This window comes from Mustela nigripes, chromosome 15 (assembly GCF_022355385.1).
Source record: "Mustela nigripes isolate SB6536 chromosome 15, MUSNIG.SB6536, whole genome shotgun sequence".
Classification (NCBI taxonomy): domain Eukaryota; kingdom Metazoa; phylum Chordata; class Mammalia; order Carnivora; family Mustelidae; genus Mustela; species Mustela nigripes.
Genome location: NC_081571.1, coordinates 56702847 through 56728244, shown reverse-complemented (window position 1 = coordinate 56728244; position 25398 = coordinate 56702847). Strand labels below are relative to the sequence as shown.

The 25398-nt window shown below is 37.9% G+C and overlaps 1 protein-coding gene and 1 pseudogene across 1 annotated transcript in view; one reads left to right on the top strand and one right to left on the bottom strand.

Annotated features, from left to right (window-relative positions):
- NDFIP2 (Nedd4 family interacting protein 2) overlaps positions 1-20194 on the bottom strand; it is a 73224-nt gene extending 53030 nt beyond the window's left edge. Inside the window, 2 exon segments of the mRNA XM_059377790.1 lie at positions 10036-10339; positions 20181-20194. Coding sequence (XP_059233773.1) covers positions 10036-10339; positions 20181-20194 — 318 coding nt within the window.
- Positions 20193-20491, top strand: LOC132002678 (small nuclear ribonucleoprotein G-like; annotated as a pseudogene).
- Positions 20492-25398: the final 4907 nt, after the last annotated feature.

The following is a 25398-nucleotide window of genomic DNA, read 5'->3' as shown; positions in this document are numbered from 1 at the left end:
AACCGCCTCTTTTATTTCCTGACTCTAAGCCTACACGAAACAGCACAATTTCTTTACATAATGTAATAGGTAATTCTAGAGAAACATCATAGACAAACTAAACCAGAGCACATTCCTAAACTTCGAAAATATTAAACAGTTCATGTTCCAACAAATCTTAAAGTAAGCAAGTCAAACCTTTGAGATAATCTGATAGTAAATATTAGACCATTGCAGCATTTCCCAACTTGCATTTAGCATGTCTTTAACAAGAATTTTATCCACACCTTAATTCCAGCTAAGTAATCAAACTCTGGAAGGAACCACAATAACATGGTTGTTAAAACACAGATGCAGGATGGTTTACAATCACATGCTAGTTAGGCTTGTCCTAATTACAAGGATCTTGTCAGTAAATTTACATTTAATAAATGTCAGCAGAATGTATTTCATAGCTATTTAAATTTAAGTCAGGCCTACATATATAAAAAACATTCTAAAGTATTATTAATAGATATACAATGAGACAATATTTTACAATTTAAGTCTGACATAAAGGAAAGAATAAAAAGAAAACAGTTGATAATCAATATAATATAAAACAGATGAGAAAATCAAAGGAGTACCTACAACCCCACAATCAAAAAAGAGACTAAGCAGGGCCATGCATATGGCTTCACAGGTTATACTAAACTTTAGGGAGTGCCAATCACATACACATATACACACATTCACACACATGGAAAGACTAAGCTGGAAGGTAATTTACACTACTGGAAGGTAATTACATTACTGGACTAATTAAACTACTGGAAGGTAATTACAAAGGTAATTTACACTAAACTGGAAGGTAATACAGATACACACACCTACTACCACCACCACCACCACCACCACCACAACCACCAGCCCAAGTCTTAGTAGCAATGAAAAAACAAGTATAAAAACAGAATAAAATAAGAAAGATTTTGAGTGTACAAAATTGGGTCTTCAGCTAACAACACTCATTCATTCATTCATTCATTTTTAACAAATACTCCTAAATGCCTACCATATGCCAGGTACTGAAAGATACAGCAATAAACTAAAGACAAAAATCCCTGTCCTCATGAAGTTTACACCTGGGGTGAAGGGAAGAGGTAAAAATTAAATACACAAAATATTCAGAATATCAGACAGTGATCAGTACTATGGAAAAAAACTGAAAGAGCGAGTGGGGTTAGGGAGTGCTATGAAAAGAGTATAGTTATTTTATTTATTGTTTTTCTTTTTTTAAAAGATTTTATTTATTTGACAGAGAGAGAGATCACAAGTAGGTAGAGAGGTGGACAGAGAGACAGAGAGGGAAGCAGGCTCCCAACTGGGCAGAGAGCCCGATGTGGGGCTTGATCCCAGGACCCTGAGACCATGATCTGAGCGGAAGACAGAGACTCAACCTACTGAGACACCCAGGCACCCCAGGGTATAGTTATTTTAAATAAAATGGCCAAGGGCCTCCATGAGAAGCCCACTTCAACAGAATGAAGATTCTACCAGACACCAGAAGCTCATCTTTGCCATTCTCACAGAAAAATGTTATACTCTATTCCACTACCCATTCATCTCTACCCCAATTCTAGGGGTTCAGCAGGCTTCCTGCTGAAGAGGCTGACTGATTACTAGGTAGAAGTAAGTGATGCAAAACAACCTTAACCACATTCCTAAGGGTTTGCTTCTAGACTGGATGAAATAAAAAGTATGTTAGAAGCATCTGGCAACAGGACCAAGCTTCAGGACTGTTTGAGGTACATTACCATAACACCCATATCAGACATGGGCAAATTACAGCCAGCAAGCCAAATCTAGCCCACTGTTTTTGAGCCACATTAATTTGTTTATGTATTAAGTATGGATACTTTGGCCTTACAAGAGCAGATCTCAGAAGTTATGGCATAAACCACATGGCCTGGGAAGACTAAAATATTTTCTATCTGGCCCTTTACAGAAGTTGGTCTCATCACCACCACCACCCCCACAGTAAGACCACTTTCAGGGCCATCTCATGAGCACATGACCAGTGTAGTCACTAAGAACCCTGCCTCAGGAAGGCCCCATGCTTGGGGTTTAATGCTTTATGGTCACCATCTTAAAATGTTTAATAACTTTACCTCTGAATCTGAGTTTTATAAACCCCACTTGGGACAGCAGAGCATATGCCAGGACACTTAAGAAGCCGTAAGTCTGCCTCCCCAGGAAAGATCCTCAGTCAGTTGAACCCTCTGGCTCTGGTATAACAAGGCACCGGCCACCCTCATTCCAGGCTGGCATCAACGTAACACATCCACAGGCAAACCAGCAAGGTCTCCTCCTCTGGCTGATTCAGGTGTGGAGCAAGTCCTGGCATGGAGGATGCAATCCCTTGGGAGCTGTCCATCTGCTGTGAGTTGAGACAGCAGACCTATGGGAAGGGAAATGGCTTCCCTGCCCCAGGCTACGATTCCATATTTTCATTAGGCCCTGGGACCTGCAAATTATGGAGCTAGACTTCACTGCTTTCACAAAAGAAAAATTATAAGCCACAGGTGTAAATGAAAGTTCCATTCCTCTACCAAATTCATAAAATTTCTATAGTCTGTCCCATTTCACTCTGAGCCAACCCCCTTCGTTTGGCTCTAGCCACAGTTTTCTTCACATTCTTAAACCAACGAACTAATTTTCACCATAAGCTACTATCATACTTGAAATATACATCAACTAGAAAAGTTCAATCAAGCCTTAGCCTGGCTGTCATATTCTTCAAATGGATGAAGTTCTCTGATTATCCTGATTCCAATCAACTGAGGGGTCAAACCAACTGGTGTGACATCTCTAAAGATGGTCACCACCAATTTTTTACCTGCATGTATATGTGTGCCTCTCCTTCACTGAGAGATGGAGTTTATTTCCTTTCCCTTTGAGTAGGGCCGAACCTATGACTCCTTTAAACTTTAACACAGAGGAGAACTGAAACAATCCAGTTAACAGCACCAACTGAGCTCCCAATTAACAGCATCAACTGCTAGCCAACTGAATAAGTTATCTTGAACCTTCCAAACCGATCAAGCCCCCAAACAGATGCAGCCCCAGCTCTCATCACATGGAGCAGAAGAACCTCTTTATTGATCAGAGCCAACCCATGGAATCTTGAAACATAATAAAATGCCTGCATATGCAGTAGTTTTTTACAAAGCAATATAAAACTAAACAAAATCTGAATGTCAAATCCATCAAGGCTAAGCCTGTTATTTAACTTCTTTATGTCTCATTTTATCCCATCTGCAAAGGGAGGATAAGGATATCACCTATTTCACAGAAGTAGTCTAAGGATTAAATGTACTCATATGTGTAAAGCGCTTAGCAGAGTTCTCAGTGTATTCCACAATTGCTTTATTTAAAAAAAAAAACTACCTAGTACTGTCTGAAATTATGCTTACTTATTTATCTGCACCCCCTCCTCCACCAAAGTATGAGCCAAACATTTGGCTATTGTCTTATTCATCAGCACCTAAAACAGAATTTGGCAGACAGAGATACTTCATAAATTTTTATACATTGAAAAAATGAGTTTCAGGACCTCTGTTTTATAGTTAATAATGATATCCAAAAATTGTTCCCATACCTTAAGCATAAATCTGACAAGAGACTCTCAAAACATAAAATAAGCATGTGGTATAAACTACAATGTGGTATTTTCATGACATAAATCCAACACACTTACTTGTTACTGCATGAGTCTTTGGTCATTACTAAATCATGTACTGCTCAAATATGCCTAAGCAAGGCTAGCATTTGATTCAGCATCAATTAGGTGTGCTAATATAGTAAACTCATCTGTACTTTATTTTTTTAATAAAGCTTTAAGCTTTTTAATTCCTGCACAGTTAACATACAGTGTTAACATTACTTTCAGGTGTCTATAATATAGTGATTCGACAATCCTATACGTTACTCAGAGCTCATTATGACAAGTGTACTCTTAAATCCCTTCACCATTTCAACCATCCCCCAACCCACTTCCCTTCTGGTTAACTATCAGTTTATTTTCTATAGTTAAGAATGAGCTTTTTGATTTGTCTCACTCTTTATTTGTTTTGTTTCTTAAATTCCACATATGAGTGTGAAATCACAAAGTATTTCTTTTTCTCTGACTTATTTGGCTTAGCATTATATTCTCTAGTTCTATCCATATTACAAATTGTAATATTTCATTCTTTTTATGACTAATGTTCCATTTTTTATAATATGCATGTATACACACAAACACACACACATACACACACACACACACACACACAATCTGCTGTATCTATTTATCTATGGATGGACATTTGAGCTGCTTCCATAATTATAAATAATGATGTAATAAGCACGGGGTGCATGTACCTCTCTAAATCAGTGTTCTTGTATTTTGGGGGTAAATACCCAGTAGTGCAATTACTGCATAGTAGAGTTCTATTTTCAACTTTCTTAGGAACCTCCACACTGTTTTCCACAGTGACTGCACCACTTTGCATTCCCAACAAAAGTGCACAAGGGTTCCTATTTCTCCACATCCTCACCAACACTTTTTCTTATTTTGTATAACTAAAAAAAAAAAAAAAAAGAACTGCACTCAATCAAATCAGTGACACACTTTCATTTAATATCACTACAAGCAAAGAAATAGCCAGAGAAACTTTAATTTGATCAAAAACAAATTAACCTGGCAACACACAACATAATACTAGTCTTCAAGCTTTAGAAACTTGGTATAAAATAGATTTGAATATGAAATTCCTCAATTACAGTTTTTATAAGTTTCAAACATATTCTAAAGTTGAGATAAAAATCAGACATTCACAGGAACCCTGAACCCTGTACCCTGAAGCACCTTTGAAATACACCAGGTCTAGAAGGTAGAAAGACACACAAAAACATTTCATTATAACAATTTCTCTAATACTGTGATTTTCAAGTTTTCTCTGCCTTGATGCAGATGAGATACAAGTAACTCACCCTCTCTCCCTTTTCCAATTATAGTTCTGTAGGAGTTTTTACATTTAAGAACAAGCAAACAAACCAGCGTGGTGTGGTACAGAGCTGCAGATGAGAAATAAACATACGTAAAATAAAGAAGTAAAAGAGAATACATCATGGATGAAGAACAAGTATTAAGGAGGTCCTGCCAGAAAAGAGAAGTTAATGCCTAAAATTAAGAGGAGGAACTGCTAAGATACTGCACTGTACAGGTATGGAAAGGTCCATTCAAGGAACTTGTATGTTGAAAACCAGAAATTTAGATTTCAAAATTCCAATCAAAATGGCCAAAATTAGAAAGACTGACAACACCAAGATTTGGCAAGTTGGTGGAGCAACCAAAATTTCATACATTGTTGGTACAAGTGTAAAATGTACAACTTGGAAAAAAGTCTGGTGGTGTCTTATAAAAGTAAACGTACACCTATCCTATTACTCAGTAATTCCACCCAAGAGAAATAAATATGTATGTTGATAAAAAGATTTGTACAAAAATATTACTAAAAAATATTTCTACCAGCTTTATCCATAATAGCCAAAAACTGGAAACAAGCCAAATATACATCAACAGAGTATAAATAAACTGAGTATGAATAAACTGTATGAATAAACATACAGATTATGAATAAACTGTAGTGTAGCCATTCGATTTATACAATGAAATACTATTCAGCAATAAAAAGGATGATATACTAATTTAAGCTCTACAAATATGACTCACAGTGCAAAAGACACGGAAGGATGGTCAGATGAAGGGAGAAAGTAGTAAGTAGGCTCTTACAATAGTCGATGTCATAGACAGTATTAACATTATAAAAGTACAAAAAGAGTTCACCAAGAGAAGTCAGAGAATAGTAGAAAGCTTCTTCCTACCAGGAATAAGGAGTTTCAAGGAGAAAGGAAGTTCCCAGTGTCAATGTTACAGAAATCAAGCAAGATGAACACAGAAAAATACCTCTTAGATTAAGCAATGGGCAACACTGATGATGTAAAAGTGGTGTGGTAAGAATATAAGCCAGATAAAGAATACTGATAAATTCAAAGGAAACAAACAAGTGAGGATCAAAGAAATAGAGGTGAGCCAAGAAAGCAAAAATTAGAGAGCAATATAAGAGACTGAAGTATTTCTTTAACATGGAAAATAAAAGTAACGACTCCACCTAAAACTCCCCATCTACTATCTCATCAAGAACGTGTACTATTGAGTAAGGTTGTCTGCCATAGGCCTGACTGTCCCTGCCTGTTTTTGCTGAGTGTGAAAGTCTGCAAAACTTATCTACTTCCTGATACTGAGTGGATTCTTATAATAAGTCACCTAGGCAACAAAGACGGTCAAGGTTACCACAGCACATAACTATACTCTAAAGGAGCGTATGTTTGTTGCTCGCTAAAATGTTTGCTGCTTGCCAAAAAACTGCTGGAGCCTTGGTCCTGAGTTACTCCGTTGGGACCCACTACGTGCATCCATCTAGACTCATCACCTTGATGGGACGTGGGTATAAGAGAAACCTACACAAAAATGCTGACGTTCACGCAGCTTGCTGTGGCATGAGTAATAATGCTAGTGTTTCTGATCTGGGAGTCTCCTGTTTTCTGCTAGCAACAATTAAACATTAACAAAACTAACTTACTAGTCTATAAATATGGTAAAATCACATCTTAAGACTGCACAGTACTTGAAATGAGCAACAAAAAACTACTTGATATTCATGTTGCTGTGTAAAAAAGACACAAAAGTGGTCACAAACAAAATTGAAGTATATATAACACCTTATATACCTTATGTTACTCATATTATTATTTATCATGTAATGGCCTCTGCATTATATCTTTTACATGTATTACAACATATATATCTCGTACTAATCCTTATGAGGTAGGTACTAATATGATGAAACTGAGGCTTCAAATATTAAGTAAACTAAATAAGCTAAGCGCCCACAAGCTGTAAACAGCATAACCTAAATAACAAGCCCAGATACCTTTAAAACGTGTTTTTTTTAACCATCAATAGTCAATCTTCTTCGCCCCTGATTTATCAAGGACAACTGTAATTCTTCAGATATAAGACTAAAGTACCTAGACCCCTGCAGTATGAAAACTTCATTATGTTCACAGAAAAATTAACATTTTGGAAATGATAATCTTAAAATTTTCTTCAAAATTCCGTGATCAAAATTTAGGAAGAGCTAGGTCAAACAAATCCAAAGGACTGTCTCTACTGCAGAATTCTCATGGTTTTAATATGCAAATATGTTTTAACACACTAATATAGGTCATAAATCTTCTAAGACCATCTATTATCATCATTCTGGAAATCAGTTTGGGAAACTACTGCTACAATCAACAGTGCCAACCTGACTTGTATACAGAATTATCTTTGAAACCTCAGTAGTCAGCTTGGTTCAGGACATAATCCTTTAAAAGAGAGAACATCAAAGTTAGAATGTGGCCTAACAGCTTCAAACCAAAGCAACTACTACATAGTTTGGCAACATTGCTCATTTTCTCCCAAACGAGACCTTTTCCCCATAACACAAGGAAACTATAGGGCATACCTAGCTTTGGCTGAAATTAGAAGGGTAATAATTAAGGTTTTTATAGCTCTACATTGTTACCTACTGCTTTACTTAACAAAATTCAGATCCACATTAACAAGAGAAGGAAGAAAAGACCACAGAAAAACCAGTTTCCACATAAAACCTGTGCATAGGTTAATGGCAGTGAGTCATTCTGATGGTCCTGGGCATCACCACCAGCTTTCCAATACAGAAAGCTAAATTTTAACTGTATCAATCAGTGATAAATTAACATCACATACTATCTCACCCCAAAGTGCCTGTCTCCTACTTAGTCATCTCCAAACACAACTACTGAAACTGTTTACTGCTGCTCAATGATCTATTAATCTTTCCAGAGTTTTCAAAAAGACTGAGCTAAAGACAGCAACACAGCAGTTGTGTTCATCACATAAACAAACCAGAGCTGCAGATCTGTCCCTAGACAAAAAGTCTACTAGGCACCAATACAGCTGCTTCTTTGGAATAACTAGATATAGTTATTCATCAGGCCATTCTCAACAAAATCAAGAGTTATACTAGACAAATGAAATAATCATGTAATTACACAGCAACAGGAATTAACATCCAAATTTAAACTACGCTTAGATTCCCAAACACTTTGCCTTACAAAGAAAACAAATCATTATCATACCTACTTAAAAGTGAACAGTAACTTTAAAAATACAAATTTTTGCCCTCTGCTCTGAAGGAACACTTCCACCCAAAGTCTATTTCTAAGTCTATGTAGGACACATATCCAATTGAGGGGGGGAAATGCAATAAAATATGATATTGTCCACTTATTGTTGTAGAGAAAAGGAAAAAAATATCCTAAAACATTGGTGTTAGTAACTTTTTTTCATGATAATTAAGTCAAGTCCTAACTGAAAGCAAATATGACAATATAACAAATTATTTTAAGGCACAACTATATCAGTTAAAAATGTTGAGTAGTGACTTGTGTATGAGAACATGGTTGATTCTGATAAGCAAAATCCCCAAAGAGAAAGACTTCAGATCAGCTAATGCCTTTAAAGGAAAAAACAGGAACAAGAAAGAAAAGAGATTAGAAAAAAGACAATGGAAATAGTATTCAATATTAACCTACTGAATTTTACTTTAGCTAACATCTGCAAAAATAAGAATACCTTTAAAAACAAAAAATAAACTGTCAAAACTGTATACACTGACAACTGGAAAATGCCTTCCATACTGGCAGCAATTTTTTCCAAAGCATTCTGAAAATACAAATTTTCACAAAATTCAACACAGATCATTCGAAGATTTACAAGATGTAAAGCACATGAAATGAAAGCATCATGAGCTTTTATCTCAGAAAAACGCAAAATCACCTATGTTGGGATTTCATCTTTCAGTAGCCTTCATATTTGTCAAAATACAATTATTAAAAGAAATTCTTAGCTCAAAACTAAGACTCACATGTGCAAATACATACTTAAGAGTGAAATCTGCTCTATATTGGTAAAATTTCACAAACAGTACTATTAATTGCACCATCAATGCTGCATATTAACGTTTTCCTCCTCTTCCTCAGTAGAAAGGTTTAACTTAATTGCCATCTGAAAGTTTATACTGTTAACAGGCTACCTACTAACAACAACAGAGTCAACTACTGCTGAGTCCATTTGTAAGAGGGTTTACAACAGAAACCTCCAATTCCAGGACCATAATAAACACTAGAGGAAAAACTACGTTTGAAAAATTGACACTGAAAACAGAGGGACACTTTTCACTCATTTGAACAAAAGGCTTATGTGGTTGAATGGAAAACCCTGTATTTAATGAAAAATAATTTTTCAAACAAGATTTCCATTTTTTCTAGTAAAACTTGTTTCCTCGCCTAACCCCCCCCCAAAAAAAAAAGTCGGAATAGGAAAAAACAGTCACTTTTAATAGTAACAAAATGAAGGACAAAATGACAAGGTTAACTAGAGCTGAGACACGAGATCAGCACCATTATTCTCCATCGTGACACAATTTTTTCAACCCATATTTCTCACCGAATCTACTTCCCACCCTACATCGCGCTTCCACCTCCTGCCCCTCTACCCGCTCCATTTATGACGGCGATCATCTTCCCAGCAGATATGTGAACTCAATACCATGTCCAGCAGACAATCCACGGGAAATGTCTCAGATGTGACTGGGCCAGGGAATAAGGAAATGATCGAAAAAGTGAGAAGTCAAACAAATATAAGTTGTAGAAAGCGGGGGACGGAGAGTGTCCTACAGCGAGGTATACTGTGCGGGAGAGGGGAGGGGAGATAGGAGGAGCCTTGGGTCGAGGGGTCTCGAAGGAGTCAGAGGCAAGCTCCAAAAGGAGAGGTGTAAGGAAAAAAAAAAGAAGAAAATTAAGTTAGTTTTTAGCCCGAATAAGGGGACTAACAGTCCCCGGGTCCCGGGCCGGGCAGGAGGCCGGGGCGGGGGCGCAGGAACTCACCACCTGGTAGCGGCCAGTTCCTGGCTGGTGATGATCCATCCTGCCCGGCTCGGGATCCGGCTTCCGAGCGGGCGAGTCCTCTCGGTGCTCGACCCCCTCGTCCACCCCCGTCGCCGACGTCGTCGCCGCAGCGCCCCTTCCGCCTCTGTTTCTGCCGCCGCGGTTGCCCGGCCGGGCCGCTTCACTTCCTGTCGCTCCCGCAGCAGCCGCGGAAACCTCCGCGTCCGCCACCGCGAGGTGAAGCTCCAGAACGCCGCGCGCGCTACTGAGCATGCTCGGAACGGTTGCGCATGCTCATTGGGTCCTCAGGCGTCACGTTCGCGTCGCGAGCAGGGTGGGGGGTTGAGCAGGGTGGGGGGTTGGGCTGGGTGGGAGGAGATGGAAAAGTAAGACAGGTCCGGGGAACTGTTTAGGTTTTCGAGAGTGGGCGGTGGCAAAGCGAACGGAAAAAAAAATATATGTATATATATATATCACCGGCCTTAATGCGTCTTTTCTATTGGACGGGTTTCGCGCAGGCACCGGCAGGCACAGTCACATCATGCAGAGAAAGGGAACGCGTACCCGGCACACCTGAGGACAGGTCACCCATTTACCCAACACGTCTTCTAATCACCCACCCAGCATAGGACAATGCAGGGAGATCCGTCTCTAGGGCGTTCCTATAACGCGCATTCAAAATCATTAGTGAGGTAAGGGATACCTCACTAATGGTAACCCCCTCTTGGTTACAGTATGAGTTTTAAGAATCTAACAGGGACTCTTCAATCATAGCTTTAGTATCTCCCGAAGGAAGGAGGCCTAGAGCGCCCTGGGTTACTGGAGAGCCCTAGGTTACTAGAAGGATACAAAAAAATACTAAGATAGGGCTGTTTTGTCATCATACAACAATAATTTCGAAGGATCTAACAGTAAGGAATCACTTTGTATGCAACATTTTAAGACCATCTCATTGTCTGGTTAACCATACATGACCTACTACGTGTGAGTATCTCCCAAAGGCCACAAAGCATATTTCCCTAGGAAGTAGAAGAATATGATAGGATAAAGTATCTTTTAACCCAAAGACCAGCTTTCTATGTCCTGAAAACTATGATCCCACATAATCTGGCCCAGCTATCTCTTTTACTTTACTTCATGGAAGGCCACTGAATGAGCCTGATCAGCTAGTTAAAGTAGCAAAAATATAATAAAGACAGAAACTCATTGAGAGATCATCACCAAAAAAATTTAAGCCTTCTTGACAATTTTATTCAAAGCATCGGCCAGTTCTTCCTGTTTTTACCATCCTGGCACATTAGTGGTAGAGAGCATGAATAGGCTAACAATAAAAAGAGGCAATAATATCATACTTAAATGTCTTTAAACTTGTTTTCTTTTGATCTAAGTTCATATTTTTCATATCTGAAGACGATGAAATAGGACATTTTATTGTATTATTGTACAAGAGGTCACCCTCACAATTTCACCCCAAATGATATCATCTTTCATGGTCAAAACAGCAGACAGTGTCAGCAAAATGAAATTAGATTCCTGCATCACTTATGGCCAATACTTTTCCTTTAGAACTTAATTTTATGTGTGCTTGTGTTTTCATTAATCATTTATATGTCTATTTGTTGTTTCTGAAATACACTACTGCTCAGGGCAGAGGCTATTTTTTTTATGCCTAACACACCTGGAATAGTACTGAGAACTGAGAACATAATGGTAAAAGCTAAAGACCTGACACAAAAGTCAACATCCTGAATCCTGTCAGGGTAGCAGATTCTTTCAATTTTACCCTCCTCACAAGTTCTGTGAACATTTTGCTAATCTAGAGAGCAAAGGACAGAAATCACTGGAAAAGCACTTTTTCAGTGAAGAAGAGGAAGAGGAAAAAGAAGTAGAATAACTAATGGATATTGAACCTTTCCCAAGCCAGGGGCTGTATTATATCATTTTATAATTATATAAATGTTATATCATTTTATCCTCACAACATCTCCATGATGTAAGCACGACTATAATTCCTGTTTAATAAATCAGGTAAGACATCAAGAGGTTCAGGAAGTTGTCAAAAGCCAAATCACTATCAAGTGGTCACAGACTCCAGAGTCACCTCCATATTAAGCACTATGCTATAATATGCCCTCAAAAAAAAAAAAAAGTGGATTCTTTAAATCCATCTTCTTGATCTATATGAAATAAATAATTTTTTCCTCATCATCCCCCAAAACGCCACTCTGAGCTCCTTTTACCTATTGCACAACTAAGCCAGTGGGACCTGTAATAGGCCATCGCAAGTGGAGGCCCTGCACGGTCCCGTAAGAGTACTTATTTGGGATGAAACAGGAATAACAATATTATTATCATTTTAGAGGATTTAAGCAAAATCCCATATATTCAATCCCTGGTCTTTCCATGGTGACAACTCCAGTTACCTAAGGAATTGGTGGTAGTGTGCCTCTTTATAAACTACTTCAAGTGGAAAGTTCGAATTTTAATACACTTTTCACCTAATCAATTTTCACCTCCAAATACACAGCCAACTATAATTTCATAAGTGCCACATTGCAGTCCTGGGGCAGACATGGAGATAAACTGCCAAGATTCCCCATCCAGAAAACGCTCTGACCAGTTGCAAGGAGTGTGATTAACCAACAACCTCCAACTGTTAGCTATGTCAGGGTTTCCTTCAGTTTTCAACCTGAGATGTTTGTTATTTACAGCGTGGCATCTGGTGTGGTACAGGTTGAATCACTTTTGCCTGGCACTGACCCTTTTAAGGGGCTATCTTTGCTTCAGAATGCCCTGCTTGGGGCGCCTGGGTGGCTCAGTGGGTTAAGCCGCTGCCTTCGGCTCAGGTCATGATCTCAGGGTCCTGGGATCGAGTCCCGCATCGGGCTCTCTGCTCAGCGGGGAGCCTGCTTCCCTCTCTCTCTGCCTGCCTCTCCATCTACTTGTGATTTCTCTCTGTCAAATAAATAAATAAAATCTTTAAAAAAAAAAAAAAAAAAAAAAAAAAAGAATGCCCTGCTAAACTGGCAGAGCCTTTGTTAGCTCTGCAGTGTGTTGTAATGAGTCTCCCTGCTCGGTCCTTTTTCCTTTCACAGATGTTAACTCCCCAATAAATCTCTTGCACTCATAACTTCATATCTGCATTTGCTTCCTGGAGAACCCAAACTAGACAAGTGGCAAAATGTAAAGTGATAAAAAAACATTGTCAATATAAAAATTGTGTGAAATGACTACAAAGGTCCTTTCACATAATTGATGTTTCACCTCCAAAATAACCCCCTGTACCCCCCCATCATTACCATTTTCTCATGTGAACATAATGTCTTCCCACTAAGAATAACTTTTTTTCTAAAAGATTTTATTTATTTGACAGAGAGAGATCCAATAGACAGAGAGGCAGGCAAAGAGAAAGGGGGGTGCGGGGAACAGGCTCCCTGCTGAGCAGAGAGCCCAATGCGGGACTCGATTCCAGGACTCTGAGATCATGACCTGAACCGAAGGCAGAGGTTTAACACACTGAGCCACCCAGGCACTCCAAAAATAACTTTGATGCTTTCTGAAGAGTGATGCTTTCAAGTCTCAGGAACCCCTTCTCCTGGGAGATACTTTCTCACTGGAATCCCTCCTATCTTCCCAGAAGCAGAGTCATTCTTGCCAGAGGTAAACTGGTTTCTTACACCCTCCATAGTCTCCTCTCGGTTCAAACGGGGTATGCTAAACTGCATATACATGTGCCAAGATTGTTTGTTGATATTCCCACCAATTAAAGAGCAGTGGACAGACATGCTATTGCCTGCAGATGGCTTTCCACACAGGCCTAAATCACAGGTAGGCAAGTGCTCCAAATTTTCCTTACTTTTTCAGTGATTTTTAGTGTTTTATCACTTCCCATACAACACAGAACATACAGCATAGAACATGCAACGTAGAACACTCCTCAAGTAGTTGCTGATGGTTAAGTGTGACCATAGGTCCTAATAGGTAATTGTATTTGGAATATAAATGATTTTGCATAATTACCTAGAGAATGATTGAAAGAGATAAAATTGCATTCTGTGAAGATTTCTATCTCTACATAATAAAAATTCACTAGCCATTGTTTTCTGTACACTATATTCTACACTGGTTTTAGAAAACACAAGAAAATCATTGCCACTTTGGTAAATGAAAATAAGCATAATTACTACCCCAACGTTTCATCTCTGTTACCATGTATATGGATCTTTTAAGCAGTTTGGAGGCTTGGACCTCAATTTAGTTTCACATAGTGTTCCTTATTTAACTGTTTCTGAAATTCCTGTCATCTGTTCAGCTCTGTAATTTTAGAGAGAAGATCTAAGTGAGCAATTTGACAATCAGGTATCAACTTCCTTTTCCTCTGTTTATTCTCATACACTATGTTGGAAGAACCTGAAATACAGCTAATGTTTTTTTATCAATCAGGGTTCAACCTAAGAAAAAGAACCAGTAGACATACATATTAAGAGATTTATTGCAAGGAATTGGCTTACACTATTGTGAGGTCTAGCTAAGCCTCCAAAATCCATAGTACAGGCCACTGGAACTCTAGAAGAATTCTAGAGGCTGCTGTCTACAGACAGAATTTCTTCTCCCTCAGAGAAGCCTCAGTTCTGCTCTCAACCTTTCAACAGATTAAATCAAGTCCACCCAGATTATACAAGATAATCTCCTTCACTTAAAGTCAACAATTTTGGACTTTGATCATCATTATCTGGAAGCTACCCTCACAACAACGCCTAGATTAGGGTTTGAGTGAGTAATTGGAGTATAGCCTAACCAAGTTGACACAGAAAACTGACTATCACATGTTTATTTAAATACTACAAGCTGAAATAGTCTCTATACAATAAAGGATAAAGAGAAAAAGAGAGAGAGAGAGAAAGCAAAGGGAGAAAGAAAAGTAAGAGACTTAGCTTAGAGATTAAAATAAATTTCCATATTAAGTATTTCCTATCAGCCTTATTTTATATATGTACTATTATATATGGAGGCATCACCAGGCAGCAATTAGAAAAGATCTGAATTCTGAGAAGCTGTCCTAACGCTATTTTTATTTAGCATTTTCATTGTTTGTTTAGTATGAGCAACAAATGTAAGCAAATCCACAGCCATTTTGCCTTAGGGATTACTTATTTTAAATTGGGCTAAATCCTAAGTTATTAATACTCTCTTTGCTTTACCTTGCATACAGAAGGCTGTTCTTTGACCATATTAAAGCAGGACTTTATGTGCTTTTTTGTCTCCTGTTTTCTCTGCAAGCCTGATGATCACTTTCATCACAGAAGAGCAGGGCTGGCACTGAACATCTTGCCTATTATGACATGTTTCTCTTGACTAACTAACGCAAGATCATTGTGTAAGAAGACAAATACTATTTGTATGTATATGTGGGTGTAGGTGTGTGCAGAAAATACTAGGAGAGAAAAATAAATGTCTTCTATATATCAAGGTATTCTTCACAAGTTAAACATTCTTATTTAACTTATTTAACTAGAACCAGGCCTCCTTTGTTCAATCATCTGAAGTCAGAATGCTCTTCGTAGTTAACAACACAGTACGACAATAAGGTTTCCATATGATAAAGTTGCCTGGCTTCAGTAGTGAGGATATCTGATACCCTTCAATATCTGAAGGGACAAAATGATGACAGTATTCAGATGGAGTGACTCACAGATGTTGCCTTTCCAGAACTAAGAAGAAATTCATACCCATTTCCTGGTCTTAAGATTCAAATAGGAAGAGAAAAGTGAATGGACTGACAGAGCCAAAGTAAACCAAGATAATGAAAAAAGGAAGTTCCTCTTATATCTGTTAGATATGATAAAAAATAAATAAAATATTATACTGTCCCACTTCACCTGTCAATAATACGTAAAATTCCCATGAAATGTCTATAGATTCTGCTTATGAGGAATGATCACTGAGAAATCTGGCATGATTTCCCCAAGAAAGGTAAAGACCTCAAGCTCAAACCTTCTTCCTTATAGTATTTAGTCTGTTTGGACTGCTATAACAAAACACCATAGATTGGATAGCTTATAAACAGATATTTATTTCTCACAGCTCTCAAGGCCAGAAGTCCAGTATCAGGATGCCAGCATGGTTGGGTTCTAATAAGTGCCCCTTTTCAGGTTTCAGACTGCCAGCTTCTCATTGGATCCTCACAAGACAGAAGGGACCATGAGGGATCTATCTAGGAACTCTTTTATAATGGCATTAATCCCATTAATCCCATGCCTCTGGACCTAATCATCTCCCAAATGTACACCACCTAACACATCAAATTGGGCATTAGATGTTCAATATTTGAATTTGGGGGGAGGGGACACAAACATTCAGATCATAGCATTCAGATACTGACTTTTTAAAAAATATCTTATTTATTTGACAGAGAGAGATCACAAGTAGGCAGAAAGACAGGCAGAGAGAGGAGGGGAAGCAGGCTCCCTGCTGAGCAGAGAGCCTGATGCAGGGCTTGATCCCAGGACCCTGAGATCATGACCAGAGCTGAAGGCAGAGGCTTTAACCCATTGAGCCACCAGGCGCCCCTTGTCTCCAAATTAAATTTGATCTAAAAAAAAAGGGTGGATGGATGCCAGGCAGGCAAAATAACAGGCCTGGTAGAGAAAGTAAAAACTTGGAAGAAGGGGCACCTGGGTGGCTCAGTGGGTTGGGCCTGTGCCTTCGGCTCAGTTCACATTCTCATGGTCCTGGGATTGAGCCCCACATTGGGTTCTCTGCTCAGCAGCGAGCCTGCTTCTCTCTCTCTCTGCCTGCCCTTCTGTCTACTTGTGATCTCGCTCTCTCTGCCAAATAAATAAATATTTTTTAAATGTAAGTAAATTAAAAAATAAAAAACATAAATATTACAAAAACACGTGTACATGCAAATATAGCACATACAGTAGAAAATCAAATTTAATTTTTTTTCTTTTGGTTTGAAGGAACAGATTATTTGGCTTACTTACAGGCCACTGAAATTTCCTTAGAACCCAAATATCTGGAAAAGAAAGAAATGTGTGTTTTCATAGATTCATAAAACTTTACTTTTCCGGGGACCTTCCTAGTCACCTATTCCAAAAACTTCATTTTGGATATATCAAAACTGAGGCTCAGAGAGGTAAATGCAGCCTTGAAGTGATTATCTGTGAATCTACCACCCCACTTCCAGCTTGGTTTAAATGTGGTAATTCATAAAACAATACAAAATACTCGATTGTTCCTACCACATCCAACAAGAAAAAACCCTCTGAAACAGTACTAATAAAACTAAATATAGAACGTAAACATATCATGAACTCAATATGTCAACATTTCTTTTGGAAGAAATATAGTCAAAGGTATTGCCACCTAACAGGATAAAAATTCTAAGATCGTTGCTAATTCTCTCAGGGGTTGCTGCTTTTGGAAAAAGTAAAACAACCACTTCTTTTGTTTAATTAATTTTTATTTTATAAACATATATTAGATATTGTTTTCTGTATTATTATTATTATTATTTTTAAACCCTAGTGTTGAGGGTTGACTTTCAATAGATCACAGCAAGGGAGCTCCTTTGCTAACTACGAAACCCCGATCCAGAAGCAGGTTGTCTAAAAATTAGTTTAGTAGCAGGTTCCCTATGAATGTCTACTTTTTAAAATGCAGTAAATAAGCCCATCCAAAAGACAATCTTCAAACATACAATAGATACCTAACATTAGTTGTATATATACAAGCTTAAAAGCCAAACAATCCCAACCCCATACATGCATGTCCATTCAGATAAGATGACCTAAACACGTAAAGTGAACAGGATGCTGGCTCTCCGTGCATCCCCAACCCTTCAGCCATGATTCCTGGAAATGATACAGTTGCATATACATACGATAGTTACACATGACCATTTACATTTAAATTAATATTAAAAACTTGGTTGCTGGGTGACACCAGCCAAAAGTGCATAGGGGCTATTGTGTTGAACAGAGCAAATAAAGAATGTTTACATTATCACAGAAAGTTCCATTGGGCATCATTGGTCAAGCAAAAATTCTTACTATTCACCTTAAATTATCCTCCTCTTTTTACTTCCTGAATTATCAACATAATTTTCTTATAGCTTTGGTCCCAGCTCTGCACAACTTAGCAATGCAGCTACTGAGCAAGTCATTTAACCGGCTGAGCTGGTTTGCTCATCTTAAATATCAGAATACAAATTCCTTCCCTAGCTGTCTCACTGGTTGGGAAGCTCAAATGAAATGCAACCAAACAAATATAAAATAATATTAATCCTGGAGGTTCTTTTCCTTTCTAGTGACTGCAGAAAAAAAAGTGATGTTTAACACCTTTTACAGTTAAAATGTGTAATAAATACAATTTAGAGATGACAGAGATTATGTCAAAGAACACAGAAGCTGGTTAGGCCTCCTAAGTTAGGCCACATCATATTTTTTCTAGGCTAAGTGTCTCGGCTTATGCTCTGTATGAGTCATTGTAAAATAAATAAAAGACTCCAATATGTGTAACCATAGAAAACACACCAGTTGTTTATCTAGAAGTAAAACTACTCCACCGTATATCTGTCAATCATTATAATTAAGGTAATGCTAGCTAACATTTATTAAATGCTGGGAGCCATTTTAACAAGTGCATCATATATATTATCTCCCTGTATTTCACAACAATAGGAATAAGTACTAGTGTTACTACCATTTTATGTATTAGGAAATTGACACCTAGAGTCTTAAGAAATTTACCAAAGGTCACAAACAATTGAAGGAAAAGGAATTTTTCTTGTTTTTTTTTCCCACTTTAACAACTTTTTATTGAAATACACATACTTTAGTTAAATATGCAATTCGTAAGTGTACAGGTCAATGATTTTTTATAAACCGAACAAACCCATGCAACCAGGACCCATATTAAGAAATAGAATATTTCCGGGACACCTCAGTGGCTTAGTCAGTTAAGCATCTGCCTTTGGCTCAGGTCATGATCCTGGAGTTCTGGGATCCAGGCCAGTGTAGGGTTCCTTGCTCGTCAGGGAGCTTTCTTCTCCCTCTGCCTGCCTCTCCCTCTGTTTGGGCTCCCTCTCTCTTGCTAACAAACGAATAAATAAAAACCTTTAAAATAAAAAATTTTTAAAAAATAGAATATTTCCAGAACCTCAGAAGAAACTTTGGCCCTGGGGCACCTGGGTGGCTCAGTGGGTTAAGCCTATGCCTTTGGCTCAGGTCATGATCCCAGGGTCCTGGGATCGAGTCCCACATCGGGCTCTCTGCTCTACAGGGAGCCTGCTTCCTCCTCTCTCTCTGCCTGCCTCTCTGCCTACTTGTGATCTCTGTCAGATAAATAAAGAAAATGTCTTTTAAAAAAAAAAAAAAGAAACTTTGGCCCTATTCCTGTCTCTTCTCCCGTACAAAAGTAACTGAAATCCTGACTCGGAACACCACAAATTCGTTTGGGCTAATTTATCATTTTGACTTATATACATGGAGTCATACTATACGTATGCTTTCAAGTCTGATTTTTTTACTTAACTTTATATTCCTAAGATTTATCCATATAGTTGAGTGTAGTTGTAGCTATTTCATTTTTGTTGCTGTATAGTACTCCAATGCAGGAATATACCCTACTTTATTTACCTGTTTTACTGTGACGTTTGGCTTGTTTCTAATTTGGGGCTTGTATTAGTTTCCTAGAGTTGCCCTAACCGAGTATCTCAAATTGAGTGTCATGAGCAACAGAAATTTATTATATCATGTTCTGGAGGATCAAAGTCTGAGACCAAGTGTCAGCAGGGTTGGTTGCTTTGGAGGGATATAAGGGAAAATCTGTCCCATGCCTTTCCCCTAGCTACTGGTGGTTGTCTGGCAGACTTTGGTATTCCTGGTCTTGTAAAAGCATTACCCCACCCTCTGCCTTCATCTTTACATGGCAGTCTCCTTGCTTGTGTGTGTGTGTGTGTCCAAAGTTTCCCCTTCCCCTAAAGGTCACAGGTCAGATCAGCGCTTCACCCTACTATGACCTTACTTTAATAACATCTGCAATGACCTTATTTCCAAATAAGGCCATAGTCTGAGATACTGGGGGTTAGGACTTCAAGACATAAATTGGGGGGAGGGGAAAGGCATCTCTGAGCTTACCAAATAGACACCATGAGCAAAGCTCACCCTCCCGAGTTGAAAAAAATTATGGACAAGAAATTATAACTGAAATTAAATGGTGGCAGACATGTTCAAGGAATATTGCGGGGATTCGCTCCATTTATGAATCTTGTGATAGATGAATGTGTGGAGATGGCAACTAGTGGGCAACAGAACAATACTGGAATGGTAGAGGAAATAGTATCATCATGTTAGAAGCCTTAGAAGGAGTATATACAATGGATGTGTTCATCCGAACAATCAACTGCTTCCACATGTCCCCTCTCCATAGTACCTGTTTTACCACATAATAAACGTCAGGTCGTGTGCATTTTCATATTAAACTTTTTTGTTAAATAAACTTTTATAATAGTCAATAAATAAATAAATAAATTGGGGGGAGGGGTAGGCACAATTTAACCCATAACAAGGCTGCTATGACCAGCAGTGCTAAGAATATTCTTATATATGTTTGGGTGAATATATGTAATTATTTCTGATGGGTATATTCTTACAAGTGGATATGCTAGATTTTAGAGTGAATATATATATTTATGTATGGATATTCAACTTGAACAGAAAACTGCCAAACAGTTTTCCAAAATGGTTATGCTAATTTTCCCTTCTCTCATCCTCTCATCAGCATATGAGAACTCCATACGCGTATGAGAATTCCATGGCTCAAACATTCCAAATGTTCAAACATTTGAGAGTGTCTTTTTAAAATTTCAACCATTTGGGGTGCCTGGGTGGCTCAGTGGGTTAAAGCCTCTGCCTTCGGCTCAGGTCATGATCCCAGGATCCTGGGATCGAGCCCCGCATCGGGCTCTCTGCTCAGCACGAACCCTGCTTCCCTCCCTCTCTCTGCCTGTCTCTCTGCCTACTTGTGATCTCTGTCTGTCAAATAAATAAATAAAATCTTTAAAAAAAAAATTTCAACCATTTTATTTAAACCATTATGATGAAAATATAGTTGTATCTCATTGTGATTTTAATTTGGCTGTCTCTGAGGAGTAATAAATTAATAAATTAATAAAATTAATAAAAAACTTCTTTTTGATATATCTATTGACCATCTGGAGATCATTTTGCTGATCTGGTCATTTGCTAATTTTTCAATTGAATTAACTGCATTTGTCTTGGATTTGCAATAATTCAATGTTTTTCCAGAAATAATGGGTACTTTGTACCTATACATATATCCCTTTTCACTCCAAATTAGGAACTTGGCTTCAGGCAAGTGGACAGATGGAGGTGATTTGCTTCACTTTCTGCACGCTTCTCTTATGCATGTGTTTAAAATGCTAAAGGTAGAAGGTGGAAACATCATACCCTAAAATAGGGACAGGAGGAAAAAAAATTGATGCAAAAACTATCCATCAGCATCTGGTCTTCTAGAATTTTTTTTCATTTTTTAAAATTTTATTTATTTATTTGACAGACAGCAATCACAAGTAGGCAGAGAGGCAGGCAGAGAGAGAGGAAGGGAAGCAAGTTCCCTGCTGAGCAGAGACACCCCCCGCCCCATGCGGGGCTCAATCTCAGGACCCTGGGATCATGACCTGAGCCGAAGGCAGAGGCTTTAACCCACTGAGCCACCCAGGTGCCCCTGGTCTTCTAGAATTTTTTTTAAAAATCTGACTTTTAGTTTCAGAGTGAGAGTGTGCATGCTCATCTGTGTATCAGACTACCTCTGTGTCCCTTTGTAACATTCCTTTCAAAAGACTTTAGCCACTTGGCTGACTCACCTCTTTTTTACAGCTTTTTCTCTAGGCTTACTTTCCCTGGTGTCAGGCACGGGCTGCAGAGAAAAGATGTATGTGTCAGCTTTCAGGGCTTAATATGGAACCCTGCATACAGTAAGTCCTCATTATTGATTTGATGACTACAAATCAACAGAAGCCTCCACATGATTGCTACACAATAGAGGCATAGTGGTATCCTTTCATAGAATGTTGTCTTGTTTTTTAAGAATTTTTAATATCAACAAAAAACATTCCAAGAGATAACCAAAAATGTCATATTCCACAAATAAGTTTAGTAAATTTCTAATGTTTCTCCCTGACAATTTCCCTGTTTTATTGTAAATATAAGTAGAGCAAGGTCTGATCACTTAAATGACATCTCACTAATGATCACCTTCCCAATTTCATTTATTATTACAAATAGAGTCTCGTGATTTTCAACCTTGTATTGGTCCTATAATGGCCTATAGGTCTACTGAAGAGTTTCTGTAAGTTACTTTTTGTTATGGTAAATATACCTAACATAGAATTTACTATTTTAACTATTTTTTAAGGTATTTATTTGTTTATTTGACAGAGACAGATATCACAAGGAGGCAGAGAGGCAGACAGAGAGAGGGAGAAGCAGGCTCCCCGCTGAGCAGAGCCCAATGCAGGGCTCCATCCCAGGACCCTGAGATCATGACCGGAGCTGAAGGCAGAGACTTAACTCACTGAGCCACCCAGGTCTCCTATTTTAACTGTTTCTAAGGGTACAGTTTAGTGGCACTAATACTTTTGCATTGTTGTGCAACCATCACTACTGTTCATCTCCAGAACTTTTCCATCATTCCAAACTGAAGCTCTGTGCTCATGAAATTCTAACTCCCCATTCCTCTCACCTCCTAGCTCCTAGCAACCGCTATACTACTTTCTGTCCCTATGAATGGACTATTGTTGAGTACCTCATATAAGTGGAATCATATAATATTCATCCTTTTGTATCTGGCTTGTTTCACTTAGCATAATGACCTCAGGTTTATCTATGTTGTAGAATGTATCAGGAGTTCATTGCTTTTCTAAGACTGAATAATATTTTGTTGAATGTGTATATCATATACTATTTATCCATTTACCCATCAGTGGACATTTGGGTTGTTTCCACTTGGTTTATTTTATTTAACCTTCACAATTAGTAGTCTTGGCAGTCCTGAATTGGAAAATTGACTGTCACTTACCTAGCAACTGACTCTGCCCATTTTGAATTTCCTTTTTGCATATTAATCTCCCCCCTTATAAAATGGAAATGAAATTACGCACTTCACTGGAGGGAAGATTTAATGAGATAGCAAAATACCTAGGGTACTGCCTGTCATATAACTGGTATTAAATAAAAGGTAGCTAGTAACATAATGATTTATGTTGACTGTAAACAATTCAAGAGTCTGTTCCATACGTCTCAGAAGTCCAGACCCATGTACTTAATGTATCCCCTGCATCCCCTGCTTTATGAAAATGTCATCTTAGGTCATATACATATGGCATACCCAAAAGGTATTTTTGGCTTCTAAAATATTCAAGTCACCAAAGGAAAACAAGAATCATTTGTGAAACACTTTTTTTTAAAATTCTACCCACAGTATATTCACCAACCTCTGCGAGGTTAAAATGTCACTTCAAAGACTTCAGTTTTAAGGAGTATCGGTGATTTGTCTCTTTACGGGAAAAAAAAAGGTTCATTTTGTTTTTATTAATTTTATTATTTTATCAATTGTAGTCATTAAATAACACCCCCCCCAAAAAAAAAGCCAGTTGCCTTTTCGGACTTTAATACCAAATTTCAAGGTTGGTAAGCATACATGATATTGTCACCAATTCAAGGTGACGAATTATTTGGTGTCAAAACCATTAGAGATCAATAATCAGGAAATGAGAGCAGTATGTTTTTATCTGTTAACAGCAACTAAAAAAGCTTTATAAACATACTTAAAAATAACTGTAGGCTATCCAGTTATTTAAAATCAGCCAAATAATCCTAATAATAAAAAAAAGTTACTGCCTAACACCAATTAGGATGGCTATTATCAAAAACAAAACAACATAACAAAACAGGAAATAAGTGTTGGGAGACAACCTAGAACACTTCAGTGTGACAATTCTTTAAAAAATAACAAATAGGGGGCGCCTGGGTGGCTCACTGGGTTAAAGCCTCTGCCTTCAGCTCAGGTCATGATCCCAGGGTCCTGGGATCGAGCCCCACATCGGGCTCTCTGCTCAGTGGAGAGCCTGCTTCCTCCTCTCTCTCTGCCTGCCTCTATGCCTACTTGTGATCTCTGTCAAATAAATAAATAAAATCTTTTAAAGAAATAACAAATAGAATTACTATATGATCCAGTAATTTCCACTTCTGGATACTGATGCAAAAGAACCAAAAGCAGAATCTTAAAGAGATATTTGTGTGCTTATGTTCATAGCAGTATTATTCAAAATAGCTAAAATATGGAAGCAACCCAAATGCCATTAGACAGATAGATGGATAGATAAGCAAAATGCAATATATACATACAATGGCATATTATTCAGCCTTAAAAAGAAAGGAAATTCTGACACTTGCTACAACACAGATGAACATTGAACTAAGTGAAATAGGCCAGTCACAAAAGACACATACCATATGATTCCATTTATATAAAGTACTTAAAGTAGTCAGAATCATAGAGACAGAAAGTAACGTGGTGGTTGCCAGGGGCCGAGGGAAGTTATTGTTTAAGTGGGGAGTTATTGTTTAATGGAATAGAGCTTCAGTTTTCCAAGATGAAAAGACTTCTGGAGATGGATAGTGGCGACAATTGCACAACAATATGAATGGACTTAATACCATTTGCTTAATACCATTTTTAATTGCACAACAATATGAATGGACTTAATAGCTGGGTATTTAAAAATGGTAAGATGATAAATTTTATGTTATGTATTTTACCACAGTAAAAAAATTGGGGGGAAAAGTAAGTTAACACCCTACACTATGTTACTTGCAACAGAAGACAAATTGTACATACAAGGTGAAACAAGAGAGATTAATAAATATTTTTACATGTGTCTGCAAATCTAGCATACACAGGTATATGAGTGATCCCTGTATATCCTGAATAAGGAAAATATTATTCCTATAGGAACTCAGTGTGGCTTGGAGATTTTATAATTTCTAGTTAATGTGGAGGAAATTATTAGAAAAAAATATGAAGAACACATAAAAAGTTGATGATAATGTGAAATAATGTGATGATAACTGGTGAAAGGAAATAAGTTGTTTCACTCTGCTAAAACATTCTATTCACAGGCAGAAGAAAGATGGCTTAAATGTTTGAACTATTTAACACAGACTCAAATACAGGGCTGACTAGACAAAACAAACTAGTCATTAGAATTGAGGTTTCTAGTCATATTTGCCAGATGCACTAAGAAACTTGGTGGCTAGTGTGGGGCTTTATGGT